This window comes from Pagrus pagrus (genome assembly GCF_965226575.1).
Source record: "Pagrus pagrus genome assembly, chromosome: 11".
In the NCBI taxonomy this organism is placed as follows: Eukaryota; Metazoa; Chordata; class Actinopteri; order Spariformes; family Sparidae; genus Pagrus; species Pagrus pagrus.
In genome coordinates this window covers 7,783,746-7,802,209 of record NC_140195.1, presented here as the reverse complement: position 1 = coordinate 7,802,209, position 18,464 = coordinate 7,783,746, and the positions used below count along the sequence as shown (strand labels likewise).

Here is an 18,464-nt window from a genome sequence, read left to right as displayed (position 1 = left end):
TCTTTTTATTCACCGAAAACATTTGCATTTCAATTTTCTCAATGATCGACCTTTATGTATATTATGTATTTGTCTGTTCGCAGTCTCCCAGAGGAATATTATTGAATTGTTTTGCAGAGGGTGCCTGAAGGCAAACTAAACCTCTTCTTTAACATAAGGAGCATAAAGGCAGAGGAAGTAGAAAATGCACTTGTTAAAACTCTCCACTGTGCTCTAGCTTTGCTGACGCTGTTGGAAGTGGTAAATTGCTGCCATTATCAGCAGCGAGGAGCAAACATGCGATCTTGAATGTGCTGCATCTGATTTCAGTTTCATACATATGGTGAACAGGGGTTAGTATTTTAACAGTATTCACAAGTCCTGCACGGTTGTTTGTTGCCACATTACTGCAGTCCACAACAGACAAAGGATGATTAATCGCCGTGTGTTGGAATCATAATTCCACACAGTGTTTGTTTACAGTGAAATAATTGCCTACATACAGCAACGAGATTAGCTGACAACCAAGAACCTGTTGAGATGATTAGTATCCTCTTTTGTTCGGCTTTTGTGTGTTAAAGGGGACGCAGGAGTGAGCATGTTCAATTTAAAACTCATCACCAGTCTTTTTAATTGAAGCCTCTAATGTTTAGTCCAATTTAATGATTGGATTCAAAGCACAAGTTGATCTTGTTTGTATGAAATGTCCGTGACTGCTGTCTCTCCATTTCTGTGTTGTTCTAAAGGGGGAATCTGTAAATATAGAGAGCCTGGTAATTTAACAACCAGTTGACTGCAGACCTACTGTATAGTGGTAATGGATAACGGGATTAGAAGTCGGATTTGTGTTATTATCGATGTCACAGAGAGTCTGTAGATTTTGACTGGTTTTGCTGTCACTGTGAAGAGTTAACAGAGCCTTGGTCAGGCTCTGTGCTTCATCCGAGCACCTCCTCTCATGTCAGCTTTTACATAAATAAGAGCTTTTTCTCTCCATCACTCCCTCTCCTTCTCTTTCTCTCATGCACACCCACACAGAGCCTGTCAGAGGCACATGAGGATGGGAGGAGGAAGGAGGGAGGTGGGTGAGGCATGACACGTGAAAAAGGAAAAGCGATGCTCTTAGCACTGCGTCTACAGCCCTCTATCTATTGTTTCTCGATGTTTTTTTTCTCTCTCTCCTTCTGTCTCCAGATAGCGTATGTATTCAGGACTATTTTCTCTCGCTGAAATCGGAGCTGTTGTGAATTTTACACGCAAAGCCTCTCCTCTTTGTTCTGAAAATTACCCAATTACCCAAGATCTTCTCTCCTCTGGCTCAGAGATGTTGATTAATCTCAGTTAATTTATGTGTAAATTAAGACACTGCTAATTGGATCTAACTAAAAGAGATGCAAATCATGGAGAAAAAAAAATAAATTCAGATTCAGCGATGGTTTGTGATGCGTAAAACACGCTATGCCCACAGGCATACAGTGCATCGTCCATTATATAACTGTACCATAGTGTGTGAGAAGAAGAACACTGAAAGATTAATGTCTCCCAAGGACATGAAAACATATATCAGGTGTCTTTCTGTTTGTACTTTATTGCAAAATCGATAAAATCACACAATTTTTCGGACACTATAGTAAATGGGTGGTGTTCAAGACTTTGCACACCAATCGGTTGCCACGGCAACTTGCAGAGTTTTTTCCAACTGACCTACAGTTAGCTGCATGCTGCCTCACCGAGATACAGTTTGGATGATATCTCCTCCGTATACTAGTCCCTGTACCTGGTTAAAGTAATGATCCGTGTCGAATAATTACAAACTCTGTATTCCCAAACGAAACCTGTGTTTTGACTGTGGTTATTTGACAACAATTATCTCAAAGTGAGATTCTCTGCAAGCAGATTATATATTCAGTGCCTCATAAAAGAAAAAAAAGCATTCACTCCGTTTGAAATTTGTTGTGTTTTTAGTTTAAAAAAGTAGATATAATGTGGCTGTTTTGACACTGATCAACAGATACATACCTTTAATGTTGACGTGAAAACAGATCTCTGCAAGGTGATCTTAATGAGTTACAGATATAAAATACAAAATAAATGTTTCATCTCCTTTAATAGGACGCACTGTAATCATCGCTGGTGCAGCACATTGATTTTAGCAGCAACATAATTCTTGGAGTTTGGGGCCCTGTCCAGTGTCGACACATACACAGGCGTTTCCTAAACCCTTTGCTTTTTTTCAGTGTATTTTTGGCCTTTCATACACATTTAAATGGCATTCTAGGTCACAGAACACAGACCTTCAGGGAAAACTCCTTCTCCACTTGAGATTCAGAAACTCGGGCAGAAACAGAGATGTTTGGAAACGATGACGCGGACGCCCACGTTCGCTTCCTAATTAGGTCTTATCAGTGTATGTAGCATCACGGGCAAATGTGAACTCCGGTGATACTGTTGAGTATTTGGGATGGTAGGCCTAAATTGACGGAATGGATGTTTTTGCCAGAACTGATTGGATGAGAGGTGAAACGTCTTCAAGTAACTGAAACAAGTCCGGTTGCCTACGATGCAGCACTTAGAATTACCATGACCTGGATGACTGAGAACCTCCGTCAACATGTCATTGCCTATATTTAAAAAGACATGAACAGAAATTGAAAATATTCTGTGTGGATTCTGTGAGGAGCAGGCCCATTTTACTGCCTCTTCATTTTTGCTGTTCTTAAGAGAAATGATGTGTTGCCACGGTACTGGCCTCGTTCCTGTAACATATGTAATGAAAGCAGAAGTAATTTAGGTAAAGAATGAGTAAAAGTAAGTCTTAAAATTTTCCCCTCCCCTCTTTTTCAGCATATGATATGCGTTTACAGGTCAGTACAGATGGAGATTATTTCTGAACGGAAGATCAAACTTTTGGTGAGTCAGTATTGTGTCAAAACATAAAAAAGCTCAGGGGATGGATAAATTACTGAGCATTACTTTTAATACACAGAAATCAATCATCAAGAAAATTGAAATCTACCTAGAGCAGAATGTGTAACCATGACACTGGTGATGGAGGCCACCAAGAGACCTATAACAACTCTGAAGAGGCTCCAGACTGAATACAGTTAATTGGGTCAAAGCCACTCTCACTTTGACATTAAAGGGTCTTTTCTGTTCACCACTGACAAAAAAGGCACATTAAGTCTACCTTGTAAGACAATTTAACATTATAACACATTATGATATAGTGTATTATTGCATTATTTGTTGGCATGGAAACCAGATGCTTACATTACTAAAGCAGGTGTGAAAAAGTGTGACTCGAAAAAGGCATACAGAGAAGTAAAATTGTAACTTCAAATAAAATGAATGTGAAAAAAATACATATAAAAATTCACTGCACACTAATACTTATTTTAACATACAGTGAAGACTTGTGTCTGCTCAGTTCCGACAACATTCGTATTTTACTGTAATAATTCTGATGCAATCATTCCTGCCTCCAGTGTGACCCCACAGAGAGAGTTTATCATTTGTCCACACATCACCGTCGCAATTTGAAAAAGACACTTGAAGTCATCAAAGGCGAGATGATTTCTTCCTCCAAATGTTGAATATTTCTGAGCTATTCAGTGAATGTGAGCCACAAAGAGGCACGGGAATAATTGATGATAATTAGGATGTCATTGCGGTCTAAAGGTCAAATACTGAATAAGAACTGGGGGAAAGTCCAGACAGATTTTTGTAATGATTGTAGACTACATGTTCAGCGGAAGGTCAGCAGCTTTTCTTTTTCCCAGCCTTTAACTCTTCCTGGTGATTTCACTGATTAGTTCCTCCTATCTGGTTGAAAGTGTATTGATTGGAGGACGAGCAATCTCTAGGTCCCGGCTGTATCTGCTGTAGACCTTTTCACACTGTTAATTACATGGATCCTAATCCTGTCACAGCTGTTCACAGATACACCAAACCATCTCTGAATGCACCTTTGGTGGGCTTTTTCAACATCTCACATTTAGAAATTGAATGATCAACGTCAACACAGCACAATGTTCTATAATCAGCTCATATCAAATAATACTACCATGGATTAAAGGGAAATAACTAATTGTTCTACATGATTTACTGTAATTATCTATAATCGATCATCAGTCATCAGAGTTCAGCTCAAAACATGTTAATGCAGCTGCAATTAACAACTGGTTAACGTCCAGGATAGCAAACAAATCACAAAATAAACTCTTCTTCTTTCCAAATGTATTACCGCTTCTTTCTGAAGCATGAAAACCCGAAAGCGTGCCTCCTCCAGGAAACAGAAGTTCACAACTCGCTTCTCCTCTCTCCTTGTGTTGCTGGGGAAGAACAGAGGAGTGTGTTATGACTAACCAGTCAAGTGTGTATTACGTCAAAAAGTCACACACTCATCAGCAGCCTTCTGTACCAGCTGAATGTGCATTCAGTCAAAAAGTTGGGGTGTAAAGATGACGACTCACTACATTGAAACTGTTTGACACCAAGGCTGCGTCTTTGTTTGAGAATGCACAGTAGAGACTTGGAGTACATCTTAATAAGTGGGGTGTGAAGGGACCATTAATCGAAGCACTGGTGCAACACAGTGACGCTGTCATTCCCTCCATCTAACAATGTGTACGTGCAATATGAATGTCACATGCTTCACCAGAGTTTTTACTAATACTGGGCTGAGAGAAAAAGGATTAGTCTAACTTATTTTTCGACAGCAACCAATTGGCTACTTGATTGTTCACATATTACACATGATATAAAACCTGGCTTAGTGAGAAGAAGATAGTGGACTCCTGCACACTGTCTACAGACACAGCAGACATTTTGACTCTAACTCACAACATTAATCATGGCTCTGTTTCATTTAGGTGCCCCGGTAAGCCATGTCACTGAGCCAGCATGCACAAATATCAAGGCCCCAGCCGTCATTAATGTAATTCGTTACACCTGTGGTTTTTCCATGGTATGACATGTCAAAATGTCTCCTGTGAAAAGGGCCAATTAGAAATGTCACATTTTGGTTACAGGCCTTCATTAAACTTGATTTACCTGGAGTTAGAGGGTGAGATCATCTCTGTGGTCAGGAGCAGAAATAAACCCACCTTGCTCCGCCAGCATCTGTCGTAAGTACACGTTTTAATCTTCTGTGTTTTAACACTTGTTAACATAGAAAACAAGAAACTGTAGCTTAACGAGCAGTTTGAATACGGAGCGGAGCCATTTCTAAATGAACAACAGCTGCGCCAGTGGACATGAGCAGCCTCTTCAAAGTCCTGTCATAGTGAATTTGCCAGCTTTGTACACTTGCATATATCTGAACAAAACTCAGTTGATATTTGTGTAGTTTGTGGCTGGCTTGTTAGCATACAGGATACAACATGTAAATAAGGCAATTTTGGAGCCGAAGTAGATCTCCTATTTTGAAAGAAAGCTAGCTGTGTTTCCCCAAGCGTTCAGTTTTAGCCAAACTAAACCCAGCCTGTCTCTCTTCTGACACCATCCAGACACAGAAACAATCATTAAAAACAGTGCTTTTTTAGATCTAATTTTGAACTGAACTGAGTAGTATGAACCACCAGCAGCAGACTGAACTGAAGACCGTCAGAAAGCAGTGATATGATAACACAGCTTAACGAGAACGGCACTCAGTAAAGTGCATACCTCCGCCAAAGCCCCTTTTAATTAAATCAAGCCTAATCCAATATCAAATAAAACACATTGAAATCTGCTAAATCCAGATTTTTATTTGGATTCACATCAAGTTGTACTCACTCATAGATACCAGCAACCAAAATATGTTGTTTTTTTCATCAATATCCATGAATTATTCTCTAAAATATAAGAAAAAAAAAAGTAAAAATGGATAAAATAAAATAAAATAAAATAATGCCCTGTTTCGCAACGTTAAAGAAAGTGAATAAAACTTCCTGGATATGTCCTTTTATCCAGATCCCACCAAAAGTTAAGGGGGTCTTTCCTGGGCCGAGACCCATCCTCCATCCAAGTTTCATGGAAATCTGCTCTTCAGTTTTTTTGCAATTCTGCTGACAAACCAACACAGGTGAAAACATAACCTTCACGGTGGAGGTAAAAATGAATAACAGCAATTTAGTTAATGACCAGTCTTCATGATTAAGCTTAACTAACCAGCTGCTGGCTGTGTCATACAACATACAGATGTGACATGCCAGATGGTTTGACATGCAGAAATATCTGGAAAGGTGCTGCTAGAAGCTGTTTGGAAATAGGGCAGGCCCTTCCAAGAAATACTTGGCAGGTGATTGGATGGACCATCTGCCAATCACCGTATATCAATCAGAAGCAGTAATGCTACCAGCAGAGTCAGTTTGTAAATCAAACTCTTACCAAAGCCAGTCAAGAGGAGAACGAAAACATCCCTTCCATCGAGAACAGCCTTCAGTGGCGTTATTTGCTCTCATTTTAATGAAATATACTCTCCAGTTCTGATATAACTGACGCAACAGCAGCTACGCTAACCTCTTGAGGTGCTGCAATCGTTGCTTTCAAACGAACAGTTGCTCCCCTTGCGGGTTGTCACATCTTATCAAACTACAGTCGTAGCTGTCAGTAGTTCCTCGTAGGATGCTGATTGGTTCAACCGCTGTGTGTTCGGCCACAGGAGCATAGCTTGAAGTCTGGCGAGATTGATTTGCGAGATCACAGGATCACGTATCCGTCTGCTTCACAAGGTAAGTGAGTGGTATCAATCATCTCGTGTAGCTCTCGGCAAGAAGGGGAATAAGGGTAATCCCCAAAATGTCAAAGTATTTCTGAGGAGAATACAAATCAGCAAAATGATTCATAATTTCTACCTCTAATATCAATATTCTCATGTTACAAGCATGATTACTAAATTATTTAATAAACATTATATTTTGTTTCAGTGTTCGTTCTCGAGCAGCTCACTGATCTGATGTCATATCGCCAGCATAAGAACTGACGTCTACCTGGTGCAACAGGCTGCAGGTTTTTTTTAAGCAGGCCCACTCTCTCTCACCCAGCCTCCGTACACTAATGAAGAACAGCCTCAGGCCAGGCTAGAGGCTCAAGGTTACATACCTGTAATCTCTCTTCACAAAGAAATCAGCAGCACCCATCTTAGAGAGATAAACAGTACTCAGCTCTGCTTGGATGGAGGCTGACTCACTGGCTCAGTCTGTGGAAATGTCTGCTGTTCCTTGGCCACTGCTTAAGCTCTGTTTTTCTCTGATTTCTGGTCTCTGGGAAATGGTGTTGCTCTCTAAAACTGCCTGAAAGGACCCGTCTGATGGTTTGGTAGAAAATCATTTTGGATGAGAAATGTCAGGGCCGGTTCACAGTTTCTCTCTGACCATCATGCTGTTGTTTTTGTCAGCTCTGACCTTGATACATGACCTACAGATAGAGAAAAAAACAGCTCATCTGATGTCTCACTATTCTGTGCTGGCGTGTTTACACTGATCACATTATACTCTGTGATTACGTTACAGCAACCTCAGCAAGTTCAATAATCACCATGGGTTTTTCAGATTAGGTTCTGACATTGTTAGAAAACCATGTTTGTTTTCTTCCATTTCAAACTAACTGACTCTAATATCTTTCCACTCATCAGCTTTCAGCATAACAAGCCATTAGATGTAAACAGAACTCGTTCTTGCTCTCGTTGCTGGCTCACTAGATATTCGAGTTGCCTGTAAAATTAGTTTGCATTTCATTTTCATACTTTAGTGGTGGAGGCGATACCTAGTGCTGTTAATTATTCATGTGTCAGTAATGTGTGCAGCTGTTCCCATCTCAGACTGGAAGAAGGAGGAGAAGACTAAATTGATCTCTAATCCATACTTTCAAATAAGGCAATGAATACAAAATGCAGCAGTATCTGTTGGTAATGATGTCTTGGGACTGCATTGTTAGAGCGATATTATGTAGGGCTACATCTCTTTTATTTAATATATATATAGTTATATGAATGCACTTGACAGATCTGACAATGTCGGTACATCAGTCGTTCTACCACTTTGATCCGGAGTGAAATATCTCGACTGCTATTTGATGGACGTTCGTGGTGTCCAGAGGATTAATCCTATTAACTGAAGGGCACCTTGACATTTACTCTAGTGCCACTGATGTGACAAATGTCAAGTTGTTTTGTCCAGTCAGTGACGGAACAACAGCCTCTGAGAAGATGGAGGCAAGACGGTGCCGAGGAGGTTTCCTTGCCGGGTTTGTCAGCAATAGGACGCGCTAACTGTCTAACTGCAACTACATTAGCAGCAGGTACCGGTTACTTAAGCAACAAAGCTGCCAATCAGTGTCAATCCATCAGAAAACGTGTATACCCACGGTGCTGTAACTGACCTCCGTCATTCCCAGAGAGCGTCTACAGCCCCTGGTCTGAAGGATAGATTTATATAGAAGAACTAGATACCAGACAGGACGATGGCGCCCATTCAAACCAATGAGAATTGATCACCTAGCGCATACGCCAAAAAACGTTGTCCGGCTTTCCTTGCTGGTTATGCGGCCCATTGAATGGGCAATAGAGTTTCTCCCGCTGGCCCACCCCTTGAGTTTTCAATCACTTTTCTCAGCTTGATGAAAGCTTTACAAATATAAAACCTCCTGGATCAAAAATACATAATAGAAAGAGTCATAAGCAACCGTGTTTGCAGTTCATTCGTGTTCTGTCAAAAAGCTTCACACACATCTCTTTTATAAAGGCGGTCTATGGAGAAAATGCTTTTTGGGCCACAGGGGAATTTTTCACCATTCCAGAGTGAAAGCAAGGCTGAGTGGTACCCTCCGGGGCCTGGTGCAAAGGTGTTTCTTGGGTTAACTTGGCTTGTGGTTGGTTACTTTAGCAACAAGTAAAGCTATCTATCCAGCAGACATCAGAAAATATGATCCAGTTTCACCCAAATCAGTGAATAGCTATAAGTTAGGGTCTTATTCAAAGTCAAAAGTTGTGTCTTTTGTGCAGTAATTCTTAATTATGGCAGCATATTTCGTCTTATACATCATGGCAGTGTCATAAAAATGAATTAAGTGTTAATTTGCTGAAAATTTAGTATCGCCACCTGAGTGCAGGATGAGTCACTTTTCATAATTTTCTGGGCAATTCCAAACTGTAAAATCCCATTAAGAATACCGACAAACCTATTTTTCACCATTGTTTTGCCTGATATTAGTGTATAGATACATCTTAACAATACCATACAACTGATGTTTGCTTTTGCCAGTGGTCCACCTTTAGGATGCCTTCCGAGGGGAGAAAGTTTGGGCACCCCTCAGCCTTGTCCAGATATACCTTGAATGCATTTTAAACACAAAGACCATTGATGTTTCTTACTCCTGTGAATATGTGAGAGCGAGAAGGAAAAGTATGGTTCACAACACTAATTTTTTCTATAGCCTCCTTCAGTGCGCATGATGTTTACCACTGCAGAATCTAAATCTGTACACCACACCTATAGCCTGGAATACTAATAAGAAGACTACTAAGACTTTGCGGTCTCTCAGATTTTTCATGTTTCTCAATCTCTCACCATCTCTCTTTTTTTTACCTGACTCTTCCTTTTCCGCCTCCTTCCTCACTCTCCTGCATGTTTCGTCAACAGGAATACCTGTGTCCACTGAAGCGGTTCGTGTAGAGGAGCATGTTGTGACAGCCATGTCTCTGGAGATGGAAAAGACCATCACCAAGCTGATGTACGACTTCCAGAGGAACTCCACCTCTGATGATGACTCTGGATGTGCACTGGAAGAATACGTCTGGGTTCCCCCCGGCCTCAGTCCTGAGCAGGTACGCAAGCTCAAGAACCTTCCCTTTTAAGTCACAGATATTCAACCTGCACACCCCTTTCTCATGGCTCCTTAGTGTTTCATCAGCTAATGCTTAGCCAGACTGAATCAAATTGAACCGGATCGGTCAGAAGAATTTAATTATTCAGACGATAAAGCATCTGTGGCTCTTTCCTAATAATCCTGAGATGGAAAATTCACTGATCTGAAAACAAGAAAATGGATCATTATTGTTTTTAAATCTCCTTCATGGGGTTTTAGTCTTGTGGGGTTGGAGGAGGGGAAAAGGGAAGGGCAGGGATGAGATACAAATCACTGAGACTTAGCTGTCAGGCGCTTCATGGAAGAATAATTGTAAGGACATTTTTCAGCTGTCAGTGTTACAGCTGACACTGTGTAAAAACCAAGTTTGCAGACAGACAGAATGACAGCCATAACCAAAATCACGAAAAGGAACCACGGAGTCATTAGCTGATTACACTGAGTGATGAACAGATGTGAAGCAAAGAGTGAGTGAAATAGGAAAATATTGTCTGGATTACTTTGTTATCAAAATATTATAATAAATAAATCAAGCCTTTATATATTTAGTTTGAAACCTGTTACCATTTGCCCTCATTTGACAAGTTATGAGCTTATATGCCCGCCCTGTGGCCTACAGCAGCCAACGAGTGATTTCATTGACAGGAGACGTACTCTCCATCCTCTTTCTCCTGAGCCACTTACATGCCAACCCCTGGACGATTGATGCATCATGTCACCAATGAGATTTCAAATCTGTGAATATATCATTTAAATGTGTTTTAAAGCTCTAAGCTTGGAAATGATGCAAGTCTTTGTCATTTTCTGCAATTTTCTCTTTGTATAGGCAGTTTTTCCACCTAAGCACTTGTTTTGACTGTTTTATATGCACATAGTATGTGTAAATAAAGAAATAAAGAACTATAATGAGTTTAATGCTCCTGTTACTCTCAAACAGGAGTATTTTGCAGTCACAAAAGGGCATTTTTTCCCCCGGGCTCCTGGGTATTTAATTAGGAAAACATGTGTTAAAGGTTTATTTTTTAGTGATTTTGTTATTGAAATTGAACTTGGACCGTGTAAGACTATAGGACGTGGACCCATTGTGTTTTCCAGCTAATTGGGGCAATTATAGGACATCTGCAGGCTTACTTTTGCATTAACAAATTCAGGCGAGAGAAATAAATCAATTCAGTGTGTTCAAACTCCTATAGATCAATAATAGAGGCAAATACAGAGCTTCTGCCTATTTGGGGGAAAAATTCAGACTGTAACCTTTCAAATATAGAAATCATGTTGATGTTGTTTTCTAAAATGAGAGAAATATGTCAGTTTTGAATTGTAAACGTATCATAATTTTACCGTTTAGTGGAGTCTTTGGTTATGCTTAGCCTCAATTTGTCCTGTATTTTTGTGTATCCCTAAATTTAAACCCAGAGGAATGGAAGTAATTTGCGTCAGTGAATGTTTGGATGAATCTAATTGAAAATGTGTGGCAATGTGTTTATGCGTGCAGGTTTCACAATTCCCTGTTTGGACTCATTTGCAGTTTAAATGCCTTTTAATTGCATGCATGGCCGAGCTTATGCAATCAACTGTGCTGCCGTTGTTTTCATCAGTTCTGACATAAGATAAACACAGTCCTGCTCAACTGTTTTGAGTATCAACAAACTGTCTTCATTTAATAAGGGCAGCACTCTGATGCAACAGGCCTCCTACAGTACTGTTAACAGATGACAGAGCTGGGTTGATAACAGTCATTTTCTCCAGTCAGCCATCTTGACAGGATCCTGAAAGAGGCTGCAGCCTCTCTCATCCAACAGGGGGTGCAGGCCATTTCAGCTGCTTGTTGCTTTTTTTAACACACTGATTATTCTCGCCAAACAACGCCATTAATGTGCCTCTCAGTTCATGTAGCACAGTTCATTGAGCTATCAGAACTGAAAATGCTCAGTTTCGTCATCGTTTCTTTGTGAAAATAAGGTTAAGTTGTGTCAGGACTTGCTTCTTAAAATGTTTAATTCCCCAAATTGTTGATAAAATCTACATTACTGTGGTGCCTCTGACAAAACTGTCTTCAACCATCAGATGCTTACTGTATTCATAGGTAACGCTTTGAAATAACCATAATTGATAAATGGTAAATTTATAGTTAATTCAATTTTAGTTAACTGTTATTTCAATGTTAACAAACAAGGAGTTATTATCCATTTTTTAGGCATTGTTTATTGTAACGTTGCAACTGATGTTTATAATACTTAAAAAATAAAAACTGTGTCGTTTAATGGCCATTATAAAGTTGCAACTGATTTAATTGTTTTCATGGAGTGAAATAACTATTAACTAATGTTTGATAAACTATTTATTCCCCAATTGTTAATGATGGTTTCTATACGGTGTCAACTATACTTTAAAAAATATAAAAATAATCATTGCAACACAAAAGACACTTTTTCTCTTTATCCTGAGATACCAATATGTATCTTTTAAAAGTTATTTTAAGAGCTTGAGACAACAGTGTTAAGCATGAATTGAAACAGAGCTGAAATTATTAGCTAATGAAACGATTAGTCAATTAACATTAAATTATGCGTCAAAATCTTTTAACTTGATTATTTGTCAAAGCATTTTCTAAGCAAAAATAACAAAAATGTAACCACCTCGTTTTGCGTTCATTTTCACTCTCAGCATTAATCAATTATTAGTTGCAGCCACACATTAGTTTCCCATGTTTGAGCATGGAGCAATTAAGGAAAGTGTCACAGTTGAAGTGTTCTTGCAGCCTGACGGGCAAGAAAGAAAAAATTAAGCATGAGAATGAATATTCAGCGATATACTTGTAGCTTTTAAGGTTACCTGTTGCCTCTCCTTCCAAGCTCTCCTCATCTGAAGGGGCAGATTCTGGAGAAAAGTTCCTCACCTTAGATTACCCCGACTTACAGAACTGGCACAAGGTTCAGTTTCACCTTTCACAATGTTGAATAAACAAGCAAGTTGGTTATGGAGAATCTGTGGGGCAGCACTCAAAGACGCACCGCCTTTCCATCCAACTCTTCACCCCACTGATTATGTAAATTGGATCACAACAACTTCAGCAAAATAGATCTTTACACTGCGCTGAACACTAGACCGCTTTATGTCAAAGGGGTGTTTTGCTGCAGAGACAAGTGACAAGATTGCTTTCCATCCGTTAAGTGTTTACTTCTAAAATCAAGGTTTCCCCTATTTCACCTGCTATCATGCAAACACAAAAGTACTGCATCATGAATTCTAATTGCAATACCGGTATGAGTAACTGAGGCTTTCCTACAAGCACTGCGAATATTAGCTGTTGGAAAATTAAAGAACCTGATCCTGCTCAAGGTTGTGTGTGCAGCAGCAGCACAGAGCTTATTGTGCCATACACGTTGAATCCCACACACAAATTTTCAAGGGCAGTGATGATAGAGGGCAAAAACAAAAACAGATTCTGTTGGCATGAAGACCATGATAAATGCATTTGAAAGTAATTTCAGACTAATCGAGAGAGTTTGTCACGTCGAATTAATAAAAGACTTTTAATTCAGCAAAATGAACACATAATGACTCAGCTACCACTGTCGACTCACACTTAAAGTGGTTGTAATCAAAATTTAAAAACCAAGGGAGTGTTAGTGTATCCACCACTGGCTATGGATCAGAACAGGCCAGGGCTAGCTGGTTAGCATGCTAACTTCAGTAGACATCTCTGCAACACAGTACACAGACATCATAATGTCAAAACTGCTATTTCTTGTCATTCTGTTGATAATTTTAGTTGTTTAGTTTTCAACTAAAATTTTTACAAATTGCCCCTTTAATAAACCTACCTTACACTTCAAGTCCACCATCAAATGGCAGACAGACAAAGATAGCAACTAGCACAGTGGCAGCTAAGCATTTAGCAGCTAAGGAGACAGCTATTTATCTCAGGACTGGTGGAGACCAAAAGCAGAGCTAAACAGGAGGGTTAATATTGAATAAACCTTCAATCAAGTGGCAAGAGAAAAAAAAAAAGAAAAAAAATGGTGATAACATTTCAGCTCTTTTCCCTAAAGAGGAAAAACATAAATATCAAAAGATATAAAATAAAAAAGATCATCCCTGCAACTGGATGTTGTTCAGACAAAAAAGTGTTTTTTTGCAGAAAAAACACTTAAATTCTCATCAAAATCTTAAAGTTTCCAAAAATACTAAACTGAATTTTAGGGAAATTTGCATAGAAAGATGTACAAGACATGAAGATTTTTTAATTTTGATGCGATTTTCCAGCCATGAAAGCCATGATTACCGTCCTGGGTAGTTGAATATTCCATAATATAAGCATCAAAGAGCTTGAAACATATGTTACTCTAAGGCGGTATCTGAACTGTATGTTTGATGTTGTTTGTTTCAGGTGCATCAGTATTATAACTCCTTACCAGAGGAGAAGGTCCCCTATATAAACAGCCCTGGAGAGCAATATCGCATCAAACAACTGCTTCACCAGCTGCCACCACATGACAATGAGGTGACGCCAAATTTTCTCAAACACGTGAACAGTTTCTTGCTGTTTTGATGGTCTGATGTATTAATTTATTTGACATGTTAAGCACCTTGCTCTGTGAAATGTGCTATATTAGATGAATTTAACTCAACTCACTGTATCTTTGTTTTTATGACTTCTGTTCAGGTGCGTTACTGTAACGTGTTGGATGAGGAGGAGAAGCGAGAGCTCAAGCTGTTCAGCAACCAACGGAAGAAGGACAACCTGGGACGAGGCAGCGTCCGTCCTTTCCCTCTCAACGTAACCGGGGCCATTTGTGATAAGGTAAAACCAATAACGAGCCTTCCTTCCTTCCTTCTCCCTTTTTTTCCCCCTCGATTTCACTCATTGTAGATATCAAGGGTTAATCCAACAAGTGTAGAGGCTTTTTACTGTCTAAAGAAATTTCATTTTAAATTCTATGTGTATATTTCAACCCATGTTTTTTTTATCGTTTTCTTGGTTTTGCCTGCCTGGGCTTCTTTTTGATGTTTCATCAGATAGATGAAACAGATTAAAAAGCAGAAAACATTTCAATCTTGAAAAGATAATAGTTATTTCTATTATTTTCTCACTCGCCCTCTCCACATCTTATAGTTTGTATTAATCTTTTTTCTTCCTCTTCTTTCTCTTTCTTTTCCTTTCCATTTCCATCCCTCTCTTCTCCTCTCATCTCATCTCCTTTTCGTTTCCTCTCCTTCGCTCTCTTCCTTTTTACTCTCCTCTCCTACAGTGTGGTGGTCAAATAAACGGTGGGGACATTGTGGTTTTTGCTGCGAGGGCGGGTCACGGAAAATGCTGGCACCCTCATTGCTTTGTCTGTGGCATGTGCGAGGAGCTGTTGGTGGATCTCATCTACTTCTACCAGGATGGCAAGATCTACTGTGGCCGGCACCATGCCGAGAGGCTGAAACCCCGCTGCTGTGCCTGTGATGAGGTGCGCTTGTCTGGGCCTAGAGCCCTTTGGGTTGGAAATGGCTCAATGGTTCATAGCTCGGAGACTTGGATGTGGGTGAAACTGGTCTGGAGAGAAAAGATGTCTCAGTATTCTTGCCATGCCTCACAAAGTCTGCTTGTTTTCTAACAGTGATATGTGGCAAGACGGCCTGCGAGCAATAATAATAACCCACAGCGTGCTCAATAATTGAAGCGGAGTAACGTTTGTTTTCCTTTAAGAAGATTAAAATGAAACAGTCCAGGCATCAATTTTATTCATCATAGGTGGATTTTTATTTGATACACAATGTTTGATTTTCTTGAACGCAAAAATTCTTCCGTACGGCTGATTTGACTTTCACATGATTAACTGATAAAAGATTTATGCCGGCTGTTGATATGGAAGGATAGTGAAGGTAGGGACTCTTTTTTTTGTGCGATAACACTAACTTTGGTTAAATTTGAAAATAAGCAACATCGGCTTTGAAGGTCATAAAAGAAATTTCAGAAGGATGTCTAGATCATCAGTGTTATTTGACTAATTGTAAACTAAATGTTTTTCTTTTCTTTAAATGACATAAGGCAGTGATTCCCAACCTCTTGGTGGACCAATACCCCGCCGAGATAAATCAGAGGGGTTGTAGGTGATTAAGATAAGAGTTAAGAGAAAAACGATTCTGCTCTACAAAATATACCTTTCTCTAATCGATTTCTCTAATTAAATAATAATCAGTCACTTTAGTGGAATTGCAAACAACTTACCGTCAAATGCAACGTGTGACGAGGGTTGCCAGACGACTTTGCTTTATTTTGAAGGGGTCATAGAGAGACAAGGTTAAGAACCGCCGTCCATCAGTGGTGGAAAGAGTACTTAAAATCTGTAATCAAGTACGAGTACAGTTACCTTACTGAAATGTTACTCAGTTACAAAGAAAAAAACGACTGGTATTAAAATAATACTTAAGCAAAAGTACAAAGTATTCTTCTCAAACGTTACTCAGAGTATGTATATGGGATATTATTGGCCTGTTCGTGATCGAATAGCTTTATTGGCTACAAAAATGCAGATGAAAGGTTTGATGGTCATTTTACATCAACTTGTGAACTTGATTCAACTCAATGGAATCTCTGTGTAGATTATCCCCACTGATTAATGTCATGTCTGGGTCATACAGATCATATTTGCTGATGAATGCACTGAAGCAGAAGGCAGGCACTGGCACATGAAGCACTTCTGCTGCTACGAGTGCGAGACCGCCCTTGGCGGCCAGCGCTACATCATGAAGGACGGACGGCCACACTGCTGCAACTGCTTCGAGTCCCTTTACGCAGAGTACTGCGACGCATGTGGAGAACACATAGGTACACTTTTCCTGTGGGCTTTTTTTTTATTGCTGCTTTAAGTCCTCTGATATGTATGAACTGTTACCAAAACACATGGACATATTTTTTCTTACACCGGCATCAAAGAAACGTCTAACAGCCATTTATTGTAAGTGTGGGTGTTATCATTGCTGTGAGCCTTGTGTGCCACAGCTGTGGAGAGGTGGATGGTTATTATAATGCCAAGCCCCAGTAACAGTGAAAGAGTGTGTTTCAGAGGATGCTCCCATGTTGTATCCATATGGGAGCTGTGAAAGATGATTACTTTCTCTAGCTGGGGAGCGGGGTTGGTGAAATGCCTTTGTGCTATCTAACAAATCGAGTGATCATGTATGGTCATAAAATCACAAATGTTTTCCTTCAGGAGAAAAAAAAAACTTCTGTTTTACAGTATTTCTTAATCCTCTTAGCACTAAGCGGCATATTTGACAAAAATGAGCTTAATCTCCTGGATAATGGGTAAAATCAGACTGTGGGCTGTGTTCATTAGCCGCACACACTTTGTAGAATAACATTTTCACAGTAGTGTTAGAAATCGCTGCCATCAGATTACCATTTTGAAGAAGTTGAAGCTAGATCCCTTGTGTATTAACTAATAAACTTGTTTCTGTTATGTCACCGTATAAAATTTACTTTTTCACATCTTACCAAAGGTATTGACCAGGGTCAGATGACGTATGATGGGCAGCACTGGCACGCAACTGAGGAATGTTTTTGCTGTGCCCGTTGCAAGCGCTCCCTGCTGGGCCGCCCCTTCCTGCCAAAGCAGGGGCAGATCTTCTGCTCACGGTCCTGCAGCGCTGGGCAGGTCGGTAACCAAAAATATGAATACAACATAATTGAATTATATTGTTGAAAAAACATACATGACATACATTAACGCTAATAATTGTACCAAACTGTTCAATCAGGATCCAGATGAGTCTGACTCCTCCGACTCAGCCTTTCAAAGCGCCCGTTCCCGTGAATCTCGCCACAGCACCAAGATTGGGAAGAAGGAGCGCAGGAATGCTGAGCAGGAGCGGCGGAGTGCCGAGGCCCGCCAGGCAGCTCCTCCACCCATGCCTGACCGTCTGTCTGCTGAAGGTGAATCCCTCTCTGTTCAGATGGACCGCCTAAGCCTCTCATCAAGCCAGACCCCGAGCAGGACACCTAACCGCACGCCAAGCCGTACTCCGAGCCGTGCCCCGAGCCTTAACCAGGTGTGGATGAGCCGGGATGACCCCTACGTCCCTGGTGCCTATGAGGGCCCCCAGCTGGAGCCCTCCCCCACACCGGCACCTATACATATGCTGGGTCAGTGTAACCTCAGGCAGGGCTACAATCCCAACGCAAATGCTCATCCTCCAGCTCAGACTCCTGCCAACCCAGTGAAGAGGCCTGATTCCTGGGGGAAGGAGCAAGGCAACGCCAAGAGGACCCCTATGGCTGCTCTGAGGGGCCACTCCTTCAATGAGAACTGGACCCACCACAGCCAGGATGAGTTCAGGCCCAACAAGCTGCGCACTCAGATGAGCTTCAATGAGATGTCCAGCCAGAACCAGGGTTTCTCTGACAAGAGGAGCATCAGCCTGCATGGATTCCAGAGAGATGGCAGACCCCCGCTGACCAGGAGGAACCCCCTCAGTGCCATGAGCTTCAATGAGCCCCTCACCCCTCTGGAACAGACTCCTCGTGGATCCATTGACTCCCTCACTATGTCCAATGCTACAGGTACAGTGATGTAAATTATACAGTGTGGCACAGTAATGATTTAATGCCAAATGATATGAAAATGTGACATTTGATTTATGGTTTT

The 18,464-nt window shown here is 40.5% G+C and overlaps 1 protein-coding gene across 2 annotated transcripts in view; it reads left to right on the top strand.

The window, feature by feature from the left end:
• Positions 1-18,464, top strand: part of LOC311265316 (prickle-like protein 2) — a 45,438-nt gene that overhangs the window by 22,416 nt on the left and 4,558 nt on the right. For both annotated transcript variants that reach the window (XM_084366844.1, XM_084366845.1), the window contains exons 2-8: positions 9,600-9,784; positions 14,219-14,332; positions 14,495-14,632; positions 15,081-15,284; positions 16,459-16,645; positions 17,320-17,474; positions 17,578-18,379. In XM_084366844.1, coding sequence (XP_084222970.1) covers positions 9,653-9,784; positions 14,219-14,332; positions 14,495-14,632; positions 15,081-15,284; positions 16,459-16,645; positions 17,320-17,474; positions 17,578-18,379 — 1,732 coding nt within the window. In that variant the 5' untranslated portion in view covers positions 9,600-9,652. The remainder of the gene's footprint in view (positions 1-9,599; positions 9,785-14,218; positions 14,333-14,494; positions 14,633-15,080; positions 15,285-16,458; positions 16,646-17,319; positions 17,475-17,577; positions 18,380-18,464) is intronic.